General features: G+C 45.5%; 1 protein-coding gene across 1 annotated transcript in view; it reads left to right on the plus strand.

Annotated features, from left to right (window-relative positions):
* Positions 1-1,257: 1,257 nt before the first annotated feature.
* LOC129058096 (aldehyde oxidase 2-like) overlaps positions 1,258-15,836 on the plus strand; it is a 78,159-nt gene continuing 63,580 nt past the window's right edge. Inside the window, 8 exon segments of the mRNA XM_054549639.1 lie at positions 1,258-1,270; positions 1,273-1,310; positions 4,213-4,297; positions 5,753-5,849; positions 7,133-7,241; positions 8,663-8,789; positions 11,458-11,519; positions 13,799-13,888. Of these exon segments, the coding sequence (XP_054405614.1) occupies positions 1,258-1,270; positions 1,273-1,310; positions 4,213-4,297; positions 5,753-5,849; positions 7,133-7,241; positions 8,663-8,789; positions 11,458-11,519; positions 13,799-13,888 (621 nt within the window).

A 15,836-nucleotide genomic window follows, 5' to 3' on the forward strand; every position in this document is an offset into this window, starting at 1 on the left:
ACTGGTTAAGGAAGTGTTGGGGAACAGAGTGGCCTTGCCAGCTCTCCTGAAGCCAGGCACATAAGCAGCTACTTGCTTCACCCACACATGAGGCCAAGTGCTAGGCATTACTTCAGCTGAAAGAATAAGAACTGCTTCGTTTTATCTACACATATCTAATTGGAGATGTTCATAAAGAACAAAGATGATATTTTTCTTTTTTATTTTTTGAGACAGGGTCTCGCTCTTTCACCCAGGCTGGAGTACGGTGGCGTATTCACAGCTCACTGCAGCCTCAACCTCCCAAGCTCAAGTCATCTTCCTGCCTCAGCCTCCCGAGTAGTTGGGACTACAGACATGTGCCACCACACCTGGCTAATTTTTGTATTTTTTAGTAGAGACAGGGTTTTGCCATGTTGCCCAGGGTGGTCTCAAGCCCCTTGGATCAAGCAATCCTCCCAAAGTGCTGGGATTACAGGTGTGAGCCACACCACACCTGGCTGGGTTTTTTTTTAAATCAAGGATTCTGTTTATACACTCTACAGGTGTTACAAGGCAAATATCTCAGTTTTAGTTCCTGCTTTACCACTTACTTCTGAGTGACTCCAAGCTACCAATCTCACCTCTCTGGGCCTACCAATCTCACCTCTCAGTTTATTTATTTGTATAGTGGTTGCCTTAACTAGATCACTATTTTCCAGTGGAACAATTCTGGGGGTGGGGAGGAAGTAGGAAGGCACCCCACAACTCCACTTCAACTATGGCACAGACTGGATTTGATCATATGATCTCCTATGAGGAGACATTTCTGCAGCTAAAATTAGAAAAAAAAAAAGTTGGGGAAAGTAGGAGGTCTCAGAAAGCCCACTTCTGTCTTTGAAAAAAGTGAAATCCATCCAGGGTCTGTTCCCAGGGCTGAGGCAGTGTGCAGAGCAGGCTTAAGCTTAGATTGTTGTTTATGGTTTTCATGCTGACGCCCTCAAACTTCAGAAAAAGCATGAAGAGGTGTGGGCTGTGTACAGAGTCAGCTTCAAAGTCAGGATTGGTGGGAGGCAGAGTGAGGCTCAAGTTAAGAGGCTGGACTAGACAGGGGCCCTAGACTTCAGCTGTGAAACAAGGAAGTCTCCAGCTCTTGTGATCCTGAGGCTCCAGGCCACCTGCTTCTACACAGGGAGAGATTCTAGTTGCTTAGACCTAAGTCCTTACCACTCAATTCTGTGGCTGGGGCAAACTGCATTCTCACCTTGTCTTGTAAAGCAGAGCTTATTTACAGGTGCAATGCCTTACGCATCAAATCAGATGAGCTGGTTTTCTTCGTGAACGGGAGGAAGGTAAGTGATGGGCATTCCTGCCGTGGTTTGCAGAGGCAGCAGGAAACCACAAGCTGGAGGGGAGTTCTTGTGGCCCATTTGGGCTGAGCCCCTGTAGTCAGGGGCAAGAAGCCAGGTACTAGAAAGCCATCCTAATGTGACCTGTTTCCCACTCAGCCAGAGCTCAGCTCCTGGAAATGTGGGGGGGATGCAGCAAAGCCTTGGTGTCGGATGAATCTGGCTTCGCCATTTACTATATAATGTTGTGCACCCCACTTCCCCTCCCTGAGTCTTGGAGTCCTCACCTTTGGAATCCACTTCTAGGACTATTGTAAAGATGAAAAGAAAGCTGCATCTTTCCTTGCTTAGGAACCCCCCCTTGTAAAGCACCTGGTGCCAGACCTGATCCATGGACACACTTTATTTGGTGACACATCTTGATCCTCAAAATTAGGAGGACAAGAAATGGGACCTTTTTTATTTTTTTATCAACTTAATTTTTCTGTTGAGTCCTCATCACACAGAATTGGCTAAAATGTCCTCACAGTCGATTGGAGTACCCTTCTTTCCCTGGGTTGTAGCTAAGCTCCATTTTGGAGCCTATATAACAAGGGCAGGGACTCTCCGTTGCCAGTTGTCCCAGCATCCTCCCTCCAGTCCTGACCATCCACCCATGCAGGCCCCTAGTTAACCCTAGTGCCCTCTGCAGGTCCTTCCCTTCCTGAGTCCCTGTCTGTCTCTCAAATGAACCATTCTGCAGCTCCTAAGGCACACGGCTTTTCTAGGGTCTTGTCACCTCTCCCCTAAGGACCCTCAGCCCCAGGGCTTGGTCATTGTCTACCCCCAACCCCAGAGCTTAGTTCAAGAAAAGAACCTTAAAGTTCTCATCGTTGCCATTCTGACCCACTCTCCTGTATGCAGACTCCATAACCAGCAACTGCCATGTTCTTCCGAAACTGTCGTTCAAGGGTCTGCGTCCTTACTTGCCTGACCCACTGGCCTAGGTTTTGGAGATTCAAAAGCCAGAGGAGGCTCCTTCCTCTACTTTCCACTCCACATCCCCTCTGCGCCATGAGCCCAGAGTGAAGTAGCTGCAGTCAGAACAGGGAATAAGTCAAGGGTTAGAAGAAATGCAAAGAGGGTGTGGTAGGGGTGGGACTCAATCACACAACAAAAATATCTGGCTGGGCGTGGTGGCTCACGCCTGTAATCCCAGCACTTTGGGAGGCCAATGTGGGCAGATCATCTGAGGTCAGGAGTTCGAGACCAGCCTGGCCAACATGGTGAAACCCCATCTCTACTAAAAATACAAAAATTAGCCGGGCGTGGTGGCAGGCATCTGTAATCCCAGCTACTCAGGAGGCTGAGGCGGGAGAATGGCTTGAACCCGGGAGATGGAGGTTGCAATGAGCCGAGATCATGCCATCGCATTCCAGCCTGGGGAACAACAGCAAGACTTCATCTCAAAAAAAAAAAAAATCATCCAACCACACTCTCAATCCATGTGTTTAAAGGACCAGCAGTGGGGGTATGGGCAGGCAGAGAATAGCCTCTTCTTCCATTGATTCAGATCCCCTGGAGATCCAGAAAGCCGCTGAATTTTAACATCCCAGCTTGGATGCATCTTCCTTGTTTTTTTAATTCTTTGAGATCTACAAAAGTTTATGTCTTCCTTCTAGGGAGAAAGGAAGACCCTAACATGGATAGTTCACTGTATCTTCCTTTCCTCCAATGCAACAGAATGGCTAGATGTGTTTGCAGGACACCCCAAGACAAAGTCAAAGGAACTATCCCAAAATAAGCAAATGGGAAAGAGGCACAAAAGAAGGCTCCTTGTGGCTAAAACCTCCACTTTTCTGTTTTTGTTTTTTTGTTTGTTTGTTTTGTTGTTGTTGTTTTTTGAGACAGAGTCTTGCTCTGTCTCCCAGGCTAGAGTGCAGTGGTGCCATCTCGACTCACTGCAACCTCCACCTCCTGGGTTCAAGTGATTTTCATGCCTCAGTCTCCCAAGTAGCTGGGATTATAGACATGCACCACCATGCCCAGCTCTTTTTTTTTTTTTTTTTTTTTTGTATTTTTAGTAAGACAAGTTTTCGCCATGTTGGTTAGGCTGGTCTTGAACTCCCGGCCTCAAGTAATCCACCTGCCTCAGCCTCCCAAAGTGCTGGGATTATAGGCATGAGCCACTGTGCCCGGCCAAACCTCCACTTTTCAAGGGTGAGGGGGATGCTAGTGTCCACCAGGGCCACCTGGGTCATCAAGTCTCACCACTGGCCCCACTGCTATTGAGGGGAGTGGCAGGCTCCAGGGCCTCCCCAGGATGGCAGCAATTCTCCATCTCCTCTTCCTACCACTCTTCAGACTCCCGCTGTGGCAAATGCATTCCCAACCAGAAGGATCTCAGAGGGGCCAGAATCTCTGCCTAACCAGCTTGCCTCCCTACAGGACCCTTCATTGCATACATGCACACACACGCACACACAAACACATAATGCGCTCACACAAACACATAATGCACACACACGCACACATGCACACACGTACACACAGGCACACACACACACACACACATGCACACAATCCGAGTCCCTCCCAGATTTGAAATATTTCAAGGCTTAATTGGAAGATTCCACAAAAATAGATAGTGGAGCAAATATGAATAATACCCTCCCAGAGGCATCTTTACACAGCAGTGGTCCCGGCTGTACACATATATCACAGCATTGTTGCCACACTTGCCCTGTGAGTCTTCTGTCCTGTTAACATGTGTGAACATCATGTGCCCTCAGAGCACCAAAAAAACAGGTGCAGATGAAATCAGGCCTATTATGCCCCAATCCCTAAATCAAACAGATTTCGACAGATGTTCCACAGGGTCATGGATTCAAGCCCCATAATCATCTCTCTTCTGTTCCCAACACAGGTGATAGAGAGGAATGTGGACCCAGAAGGGACTCTGCTGACCTTCCTACGAAAGAACTGGACCCTTTTGTCAAAGTCCTGGCCTTGTCTGTGTTTGCCCTAACACTTAGGCCAGCTGAGAATTATGAGAATGAATCAAATCTCTCCATTCAGATAGTGAGCCTCCTTGGCTCTTCCTCTCTATTTGCTTTTGGCCGTGGTTTTAAGGCTATTAGGTTAATCGGGCTATTTTGGAGAGGATGAAGTTTCCCCAGAGTTTCCTGTATCTGATAATGTAGTGAAATAGAAGCTAAGCTCTTTATTTCAGCACTAATAATTCCCTTACGGGCTTTCCAGGGCCCCACCAGGGTTGTTATGTAATAGAGGCTTGTGTTGCATGTGCCCTGCCCTTTTTCGAAACCAAATTCCCCAGATTCAGTGAGAACCTGTATCACAGGGAAAGATTTCCTTTCCCTACATGTGTCTTCTTACCCTAGGTTTTCCCTGCCATTTCATATTCTGGAATATAGATCCTCTTAATAGCAAACATATTTTAATTGGTAAATTAAAATATGGATCTCTCAGTTCTCTGAGAACCAAAAATAAATAAATGACAGAAATTACTAATTAATGAAATCAGCTTCTGGGCAAGTTTTGTTTAAAAGCCCATGGTTTTTAATTGGTTGTTGATGTTTAGAAATTAGAAAAGTTCATATCTTTTAAAATCAAGATTTTTCAGTTTCTCTTGAAAAATGGGAGATAGCCATCCCCGCATGGCAACAGTCTTGCTTAGAGCTGAGCAGGACTGTTCCCAGCCCTTTCCTAAGGGGCTTGAGCTCACCAGCAGCCCCCCTTCATTTACATCACCACTCTGATAGGCATTTTAAATTTTGACTCAATTTCGATGAATAAGCCTTAGGGTTAAAAAAAAAAAAAAAAAAAAGGCAATAGCAGTAAAGAGTTGGGCATTCTGAAATCTTTTTGGCCAGTATAGATAATTACCTCCAATTCTATAAATTGCATGGAAATAAACCACAGTTAGGGAGAAGGATGAATAAAGATAAGGGACTGGGGCTGAGCCTAGGTTTGGGACTGGACCTGGGCCAAGCCACAGCAGAGAGACACTTGGTGGGATCTGTAAATAGGGATAGAAGATTCCTCCAAAAATTCACCAATTTGCTTTCAAATGCAACACAAATTGAGTTGCTAAAAATAACCTTCCTCTCTTCCAATTACATGATTGAAACTCAGAAGAAGACATATAAGAATACCCTATAATAAAATAGGATTTTTCAAAAGGCTTTACACCCATTATCCTACAAGACGCCTAAAATAAGCCTGTGAAGATAAAATAGTTATTGCTTCTCCCTCTTTGTGAGAAAACAGGCAGGGAGAGGTTAATATGCCCAGTGTCACACTAAGAACTGAAGGCAGGTGAGTGGCTTCTCAGACCTGCACTCACCCCCCAAAAGACCTTCTTCAGAAGTGACCTCCTAGGGAGGCAGCTATACTAAAAGCAAATGTTCTCCTTGGCATCTTTTCCTTGACTGCGCCCCTTCCAGTACGTCTCACAGGAACCAAGTACGCCTGCGGAAGAGGAGGCTGCGGCGCCTGCACTGTGATGATGTCCAAGCATGACCCCATGTCCAGGAGGATAAGGTATCCCAGCCCAGAAGCCAGGACAGCACTTTGTTTCTTGCTGGTGTTCTTAGCTAACAACTTTAAGAAAGGTTCTTAGATTCTTGCTGTATACGGATCTTAGATGCCTCTGAAAAATCCAATGAAAGCTGTGAGCCATCTACTCAGGTAACACATAAACTAACTACGTTTCACACACCATTTCAGGGAGATCCCCCAAGGCCCATCTATGCACCCCAGATTAAGAAACCCCAATGTAGGTTAGCCATTGATTTTATAGATGAAGAAACTGAGGCTCAAAGAGATGAAGTGACTTGTTCAAAGTCATACAACTAGTAAGCTTTAGAACAAGGACTGGAACCCCACACTTTCTGGCTCTTAAGCTAATGCTTTTTCTTTCCCTTTTTTTTTTTTTTGTGGCGGAGTCTCACTCTGTCATCCAGGCTGAAGTGCAGTGTTGCTGTCTCAGCTCACTCTAACCTCTGCCTCCCAGGTTCAAGTGATCCTCCCACCTCAGCCTCCCAGTAGCTGGGACCACAGGTGCCTGCCACCGCATCCAGCTAATTTTTTTGTATTATTGGTAGAGATAGGGTTTCACCATATTGCCCAGGCTGGTCTCAAACTCCCAATCTCAAGCAATCTGCCTGCTCAGCTTCCCAAAGTGTTGGGATTACAGGTGTGAGCCACTACCACCAGCAGCTAATGCCCTTTCTACAGTAGGGCTGGACCAGCCCTACAGAGCAAGGACCTGGGCCAAGATTTCATCTTTTGATTAAGGACCAGATTCTAGAAGTTGGGGTTCCCCCAAGTCCATTGGCCCAACAAATCAAGAGATGGCTTCAGAACACAGGTCATCCTACACTATTGAATGACCTTATCCAGAGAGTTTTAAATTTGGAAGCAAAAAAATTCCCAAATGTGTCCATATGGATAAAACCTTTTGCTTGTTATGAAGTCAATGCCCCAGTGAATACTACTGAAGTCCAACCACACTTCAATGAACCACACACAACGAACCACACCCAAGTTCATTCCCGTTACTCCCAGGTGGGTCTGTTCTGGGCTTGGAAAGTGTTTCTGAAGTTCAGAATGCCTAGGTTCACCTTAAGGATCCCTATTCCTACAGACAGTGTGAAGTCAGCAGAGAGGACTGTAAATTCTTCCTTTCCCTGTCACCTCTCCAGTTCCCCATCCCCTCAGTGATGGGCTTTGGAGGTTTTCTGCTGTTCTTCCTGGTGCCAGCCTTCCCCATGAGGCAGGACTGTGTTACTTCTCTTGATTTTCCTTGTGTTTCTTATACAAAGACACTTCTCTGTCACCGCATGCCTGATGCCCATCTGCTCTCTGTATGGAGTTGCTGTCACCACCGTGGAAGGTGTTGGAAGCATCAGAACCAGGCTTCACCCTGTACAGGTAAGAGCACATCCTAATTTTCTCACTTCTTAACTTTTTCTTTTTGCCAAATGCTGTGTTGGCTGTACTGCCTGAGGCTTCTAGGTTGTGATCAGGTAAGTAGAACCTTTGGATGCCTATCGACCAGGGTAATAACATTTGTTAAGTTATTTAAAAGGAAACTGAGAACTCCATCCACATTTAATTAATCTTTTTTTTTTCACTTTTTCTGCTTGAATGAAAAGCAGAATTATTGAAGCATTGATTAATGGTCTGGAATAGGTATCATACAAAGAATATTTCACATAGAATAAAATGTCCCTGAGGCTAACAGAATAAAATTTACAGTTATTCCCTGTGGTGCAGAGGTCTTAGTAGTAAAATCAGAATTGGGGGTAAGAGGAATCTAAAACTTCACCAGAACATGAGAACAATTGTTCCTCTGAATCTTAACCTAAAGCTGGAACAAAGAGGTTGGATTTAAGAGCAATGTGGCATGTGTTGACAGAGAGCACAACTATTCCTCCGACATTGTTACAGAAGCTTAGGAGTCACAGGACCAGATTAACCAACACTGAGTCTTTCTAGACAGGCGGAGCCCAGAGGGCCTCTGGGTTTAACTACATGATCTCATTGGAGAATGAACTCCAAGGAGATGAGCAAAGACAAATGACCCAGCAGAGTGTAGCAGAGTCTAGTAGGAGGGCAGAGAGGATGCTCACAGCAAGTTTGATAAACCCAAATCTTAGGATTACATTACATTCTGCAATCTAGAACAGGGCTTCCAGATTTAGACACAAACTTTAATGTTCCTAAGACTCACCCAGGAGCTTGTTAAAGATGCAGATTCTGAGTAAAGAGATTTGAAGCAGGAGCCTCAGGTTCCTCATTTCCTGTAGGTGGAGTCAATACTACTAGTCCATGTATGACACTTTAAATGGCAGCGACCAGGACATGGACCAAAATCTCGGACCTTTGACAGGAGAGCTCCCTTTGTGCCAACACGGAAGAATTTAAGGAAGAAAGCAAAGTGAGATCAACAGTGGGATCAACAGCCTCCAAGTTAATCAGAAAGAGGTAGCCTCATAGAACTAAACTGTGCCACATGCGGAGGTGTTGGAGAAAACTATTTTTGAAACTCCCACACACTCTGTTTACACTTATTGATTTCTGGAGGATTCTTTGCACTCTGATAGTAAGGATGCATGCTACTAATTCCCAATTAGAAGGATTTGGGCACTTGACCTTGGAAAGTGATTATCATAGGACATTGCTTCTGGCCACTTCCTACAGGAGCAGCCTAGGGAAAGGAGCACAGACAGAGTCTGATCAAAGGGAAGGGAGTGGGTTCTACCATTGCCAGGGAACTGCAGGCTGTGGAGTGTGGTGAGAGTTGCTGGCAGAGAGAAGGCACGGCCGAAACCATTCATGTCTCTTTCCAGGAGCGGATCGCCAAGAGCCACGGCACCCAGTGTGGATTCTGCACCCCTGGGATGGTGATGTCCATGTACGCGCTGCTCAGGAACCACCCGCAGCCCTCGGAGGAGCAGCTCATGGAAGCCCTGGGGGGTAAGTCTAAACAGAGAAAACCCACCACCCACCTGGGGCCAGGTAGGAAGTGTGTTTCTGGATAGATCGAGAAACTGCTCCACACCACCCCCAATGTCATCCTAGCCCCTCTCAGGCCTCTGCTTCAGTTGGTTCTAAAGTAGCTACAGCACCCAGGAGCAGAGAATGCCAAGCTTCTCCTTGCTTATCAGAGCATGTGCTTGGAATGGCCTGCACAGAACTAGCACAGTGCGTACACTCCACACCACCCACTTAACACCCCATTTTCTATCCAGTAACTTATTTGGCTTCCTTTGTTAAGGGCCTGTATTCATTTCTCAGGGCTGCCCTAACTCAGTACCACAAACTGCTGGTCTTAAAATAGCAGAAATGGGCCAGGTACAGTGGCTCACACCTGTAATCCCAGCACTTTGGGAGGCCAAGGCGGGCGGATCACCTGAGATCAGGAGTTCGAGACCAGCCTGGCCAATATGGGGAAACCCGTCAGCCTGGCCAGCATGGGGAAACAAAAATAAGCCGGGCATGGTGACGCTTGCCTGTAATCCCAGCTACTCAGGAAGCTGAGGCAGGAGAATCGCTCGAACCTGGGAGGCGGAGGTTGCAGTGAGCCGAGATCGTGCCACTGCACTCCAGCTTGGGCAACAGAGAAAGGCTCCGTCTCAAAAAAAAAAAAAAAAATAGCAGAAATGTATTCTCCCCCAGCGCTGGAGGCTTTAAGTCTGATAGCAAGGCATCCGCAGGGCCATGTTCTCTATGAAGGCTCTCTGGGAGGACCCTTCCTCACCCCTGCCTCACCCCTGCCTAGCTTCTGCTGCTTAACAATGGCATTCCTTCCTTGGCATTTCTTGGCTTGTAGATGCATCACTCCAATCTGTGTTTCCATCCTCATATGGTCTTCTCCCCCATGTGTCTGTGTCCAAATTTCCCTCTTCTTATAGGACACCAATAATCAAACTGGGCCTACCTTAACCCAGTATCACTTCATTTTAACTTGATTACATCTGCAGAGAACCTATTTCCAAATAAGTTCATATTCACAGGTTCCAGGGTTTAGCACTTGAACATGTCTTTTGTGGGGACATAACTCAACCCCTAACATGGCCCTTCACATACCAAAAGAATCCTTTAGGCCAGGCACGGTGGTTCATACCTGTAATCCCAGCACTTTGGGAGGCCAAGGCAGGCGGATCACTTGAAGTCAGGAGCTCAAGACCAGCCTGGCCAACATGGCGAAACCCCATCTCTACTAAAAATATGAAAATTAGCTGGGCATGGCAGCGTGCACCTGTAATCCAGCTACTTGGGAGGCTGAGGCAGGAGAATTGCTTGAACCTGGGAGGTAGAGGTTGCAGTGAGTCGAGATCGCACCACTGCACTCCAGCCTGGGCAACAGAGCAAGACTCCATCTCAAAAAAAAAAAAAGAATTCTTTAAAATCTGCAATGGGTTTAAGTTACTGAAGAGGAGTCCATAATCATATCCCTTTTGAAGAATCAATAAACACCCATTTCAGGTGTTAATAATCCCTAAACAAGTTATCTGTTAAATACACAAATTCTTAGGTTGAGGGCTGATCGGGAGCACAGACACACTCCCCTAATCTGCCAGCTGCTGGTGGACTTCCCCACCCTCCTTAGGTCCCTCCCCTATTTGAGATCCCTCAGCAGCTCCTTATGCCTAAAGCATGGCCAAGCCTAACCTCCTTCACCAGGCATTCAGAGAAGTCCAACTACTTGACCTCCCTAACTCATGCTTCCTCCTACTCTCCATGGCTCCCTGCAGGCCAGTCCCCTCCCAACCCCGTCTCCTCTGCACCTGTGCCTGCTGCTCCGAGAACCCAGAATGCCTCTCCCCAGCTCTCTACCATTCCACAGCCTGCTCATCCTTCAAGCCCAGGCTTCTCTGTGAAGCCTTGCCAGATGAACTGCCACACTGACTCTCTTTCACTCCCACCCCCTAGGCCTTCATCTTTGGAAACCTGAGGTTCTCAAATGTTATTACATGAAACAGCAATAGAATGGAAAGTCCATGCAGTAGAATTACCTGCAGACATCTGGAATGCAGATTCCTGGGCCTACCCCTAAATGGCTGATTCAGGAGAATTGGAGCAGGGTTAGGAATCTGCATTTTTTAAAAATGCCCCCAGGAGATTCTGATGTAATAATCTAAAAGCATCCGAGGAGCATCACTGACAAACCATCCAAGGCATGATGGCCTTAGAAACCGCCCAGGTTTTCTCTTTGAGGATCCCCGTTATCTTACCTAGTATCTGAAATATAGTTGTCAATAGATCGACATTGAATTAATGAATTAATAGATGAAGAAAGTGAGCTCGCCAACTGGGCTATCATCTTTAAGACAAAGAATAAAACTGGAATTGAGGTAGTGGGCAGGATAATATTCCAAGTAGAGGAATAAAGCATTAAACCACTTGGCAGATGTTAAAATATCCTTTTTAAAAAAGTTGGGAACCATGCTCAGTGCTGCATACCTGTAGCCCAAGCTACTCAGGAGGCTGAGGTAGGAGACCAGGAGTTTGAATACAGCCTAGGCAACATTGTGAGACCCCTTTAAAAAAAAAAACCTAGATCTATTTAACTTTCAAAAGACAAAAGAAACCAGTAAATACAAAGCCTACTAACAACCATACTTCTTCTCTGATTGATTAGGTAATCTATGCCGCTGCACTGGGTATCGGCCAATACTTGAGAGTGGAAGGACTTTCTGCATGGTAAGTAGGTGACTGTGGGGACACTTTATGCAGCAAGAATGACAATGACAGCTGATCAAGGCCAGGGACAGAGGAATTAAAAATTTTTAGACCATCTCAACAGACTGTCAGGGAGACCTACTGAGTTAGCTCCAACCAACTCACTGGAGTTTTAGCTTTTTGTTGAGGACTGGGGGAATGTTGTCACACCTTTGATGTTGTCCAATCAAAGTCACAGAGGGAAGTCAGATATCCAACCAGCTGCCCAGACATTTTCTGTAACTAGTTCAGCAAAGCATCTGGACAGGCAAGTCAGAGGGCATCGGCAAACCCAAAGGGACAAAGGATGCAAGGGGGTGGAGTTTGCTTTGGTGAGGCAAGGTCAGTTCCAGAATCCAACCAGCTGAGAAGGTGTGAGCAGACAAGAAGCTGAATATATAGAGTGGAACCCAAAATTCCCTCCAAATACAAGAGCACAGGGAGTTTCCCCTACAAAATGGGGATTCTTCACTGGGCCCTTGAGAAAATCACATAAGTCTTGCTTGGCACTTAGTAAGAGTTCCACAAATAGTCACTGCTATCATTGAGGACGTCATTGACATGTGAATAGTGTTTGACAGGGAGACCAAACAGGCACATCTGGTGGTTCTCTGCTGAGGGCAGGATGAATGTGGACAGTACAGCCCTTAGGACCAAAAAAGGGGACCCATACTTTAGAGGGCTCCTCTCTGGTCCTCCTCCAGCGATTCTCGGGAGTTCAAGGCACCAGGATGACTTGCCCACCTGAAACCTCACCCCTTTTCTAGATCATTCTCCATGGATGGCCTTGACCCCACTGTTAGACCACACATAAGCCTCTTATCTGAGTCCGTCTAGGGCAGATCATAACAGCAGGGTCTGCACCCCTAGGTCAGAGGGTGGCCAAGGAGCAGCTGTGTGTGGAGGGAGTAGACTGAGCTTGGCTGTTCAGGCTGCAGTGCTCAGGCTCCTCACAGCACAGAACAGAGCCAGGGTAGAGGAGAAGGCCAGCAGGCACCAGGCTGGGGGCCTTTGTTTGCACTCTTTGCTGAGGCTCCACAGATCGTAGAGGTGGGCCCAGAAGTAGACCAGGAGGTGTGTCCCGTGTCCTAGAACCAGGCAGGTCACCGTGCATGCATTTCCCAGATGTCTACTGCCACGTGAGGGAGCCGAAGTTAACATGCTGAGAAGTAGATGAAATCGCTTGTAAGCCCAGCAAATGGCTGGTGTAGAGTGAAAAAGCACTTGTGAAATACAAACGAAAAAAGCTAAAGGAAGCATCTTTGCCTGTGGATACAGATGTTATTATCTACCTTTCCAGGCACGTCTGGGGATAAAGGCAAAAATGTGTTCAGCCACCCAACCTGGTAGCCAGCATGTCTTACGGGACTTTAGTGGGTGAAGCAACCCAGTCTCAGAGGGAATACACAAGGCTAATATCGAGTGGGCCAAGAGATGACTGGCTTTTTCCGTTATTGGTTCATGGTGCACCGTGGAAGCTCTCAGAGCTTTGAGAAAGACGGGTGCTGCTTGCTTGGCCCAGCTGTTTTTGCTTCTTGGATAAAATTGGAAAGATGGCAGCTCAAAACATTTAAGTAGAGACAAAGAACTGAAGTGTCTGGAAGAAAGTATTGTGGTAGGGACTTAGGAGAACTTACTCAAGGAAAAAGACACAAGAGGTAAGTTTAGAAGAAATGGGAAGTGAAAGAGCCAGCAAAGGGAAACCTGCTTTAAAACTCATTGTCAACTCATCCCCAGACAGCTCCATCCACATCCCAAATGTCTGGGAGATCTGGTTTCTAAAATGGTTTTCTTTTTTCTTCTTATAAATTATTATTGCCCTGTAAAGCATCTATCGATTAATTTTCCACTAGGAATTAACCTAAAAATTCATATATGTACACAAAGCTGTACGTGTAATGAACAAAAATGTTCACATACTATGTACTATATAAATGTACTAATACAATCCCAAATGTGAAACATTATCAGTGGAATAGAGTAATGATAGTTTATTTCTTTTACACCTCTCTATATTCTATATTATCATTTTATATTATATATTTTGTATATTACCTATCAAATTATGTATCTTATATACTTTATATGTATTATTCTTAAAAATAAGCAAAAGAAGAAATACCTTGTGATTATCCGTGTTCCAATAGAAACCAAACAGTGGCTTAAAAAGTCTGAAGTCTCATTTAAATTGCCAACTTTTCAAGGCACATTCCCATTTACCTACTCAAAAGTTTTTAATCTAAGGCATTTCACCTTCTTAGGAGTCAAATAGCTGTCAACAGAAAGGAATGGGAAAATGCTGCTTGGATTGGGGAGAAAACGACTCTTCCCCACTTGGCAAGAAAAATGAAGTGAGTCCTTTTGTTTGTTTTGTCTGCTCACTGTGAGTCTTGCTTAATGCAGACCCAGTGTTGAAACTGTGCTTGCTTATTTTCATGGTCATTCTCTGCTTACAGCTGTCCGAGGCGCATGTGCAAATAAAGCTCTTTTCCTCTGGGAGCTGCGGAAAGTGGTAATCAAAGCCCACACTCCGATTTTCCCCTTCGTAGTCAGAAAGGCTGGAACAACAGGAAGACAAAAACACTCAGACCAGAAACAAAGCACTTCCGCCCACTCTGGATGGGTCGCATTCTCAGGTGGAAGTGGATTCCATACTTGCCCCTGCAGAGCCGTCTTCTGTCATGTCTCCTCCTTTGTAGACAGAGGGCGCTGGAGTCCCAGAGGGCTGAGGAGCCGTCCACAGTCACACACGAGTCAGTGGCCCCCTAGCTAGGAAGTCCAGCCTTAAACATTCCGGTCTCTGGCTTTGTTCCCTGAGAGATGCTCCTTTCCAAGAAAAAAACGGCACTGCCATATTCTTAAAGATATTACTTAGAGAACTTGAAATACAGGATAAAATACAGAATCAGCTCCCAGTAAGCGAGGAAATCTGAGAGCGACCACAGACAAACCCGCGTGTTTCTATCCTTCACACATACCTTTTTCCCATTCTTGGCTCCCACCGTCACCTTAATTGTGTCTAAAGAAAGTGTGCCGTGACACAGAGGAATGCTGCCCAAGGGAGGGGGCTTCACCCCTCACAACCGCTTTACAGACGATCAATGCCTTGCTGGGGTCAATATATCCTAAAGTCAATTCTCAGTTTTGTGGTCTCGGGAATTCTATTTGGGCAATGACTGGGCTCTAGGGACCACCTGACTCACTTTAACCAAACTCAAAAGACCATGACGTTTAAACTGGAATGAGCCCCATATTCATTTATGAAGAGAAACACAATTATAAAGTGGATCTTGCCATCACTGAGCCACAGATCCTTTCCCTATAGGAAAACACAAAGAAGCCAAATTACAAGGAGAAATTTGCTTGGTGAGCATGGACACAGAGCAATTGCATAGCCTTAAGGGGCAGCGCCATAGAAGACCCTTCTCTTCCAGCAGACTGGACCTGCGTAAGGCCAGGTGTCTGCCCGAGCGGCTCCCCCTTCTCTTTAAGCGGTGTTAAGATCTTCCACTTGGGTAGCCGTTAAATCTTGGCCTGGGATCTGTTTAAGAAAACTTTTCATTTCTCAGCGTTCATTTATTATGTTTGTTTTATATTTTAATTCCCCAGCACAAACTTATTTCTAGTTTTAGATATATACCACATTATTGCCCTCAGGCACTGCCTATACTTCTAATGCCAACTAACGCAAAAACAGATGTCATCCTGAAATGCCTAACCTGTGGCCCTACTAAGAACCTTATCAAGGAAGAATTACAAGTGTTTTTATTTTTTTCTGGAGCCTGGGAAAACCTCAGAGAGATAGAAAAAGAGGGGAAGTGTTGGACAAATATCAGGTCATTTTACCTATTATCACAATTACCCTTCAAAATATGGGTTATTTTCATTTAATCCTTAAAGAGGTTAAGGACCTTTCCATTGGAAAGGTTAGAGTGCTGACCTCAAAGTGAGTGAACCCTGATCTGTCTACCTTTCAGCCTATATATTCTCTTCTCCAGCACACCCACATCCACCTCTGTGCTCCACAGTTCTCTCCCAGTTTTCCTTATCTCTTCAGGAATGTTCTTCTGGCAAGAAGTGTTTTCCAAAGCTAAAACAGATCTGATTCAGACAGGATTACAGTTTGGGTAACTTTTCACTGTGCTTTGGTTTCCTACAGGGTAAAATGGAGATAATTTACTTTCTTTATTCAATTATTGTGAAGATTAAATAAATTACATGTAAAAGCATTTGGAATGCAAGCACTTAATAAACGTTAACTATTGTTATTAAAGTCAAATTGTGTGTGTGTGTGTGTTT

The sequence above is a fragment of the Pongo abelii genome, chromosome 11, assembly GCF_028885655.2.
Source record: "Pongo abelii isolate AG06213 chromosome 11, NHGRI_mPonAbe1-v2.0_pri, whole genome shotgun sequence".
Lineage (NCBI taxonomy): Eukaryota > Metazoa > Chordata > Mammalia > Primates > Hominidae > Pongo > Pongo abelii.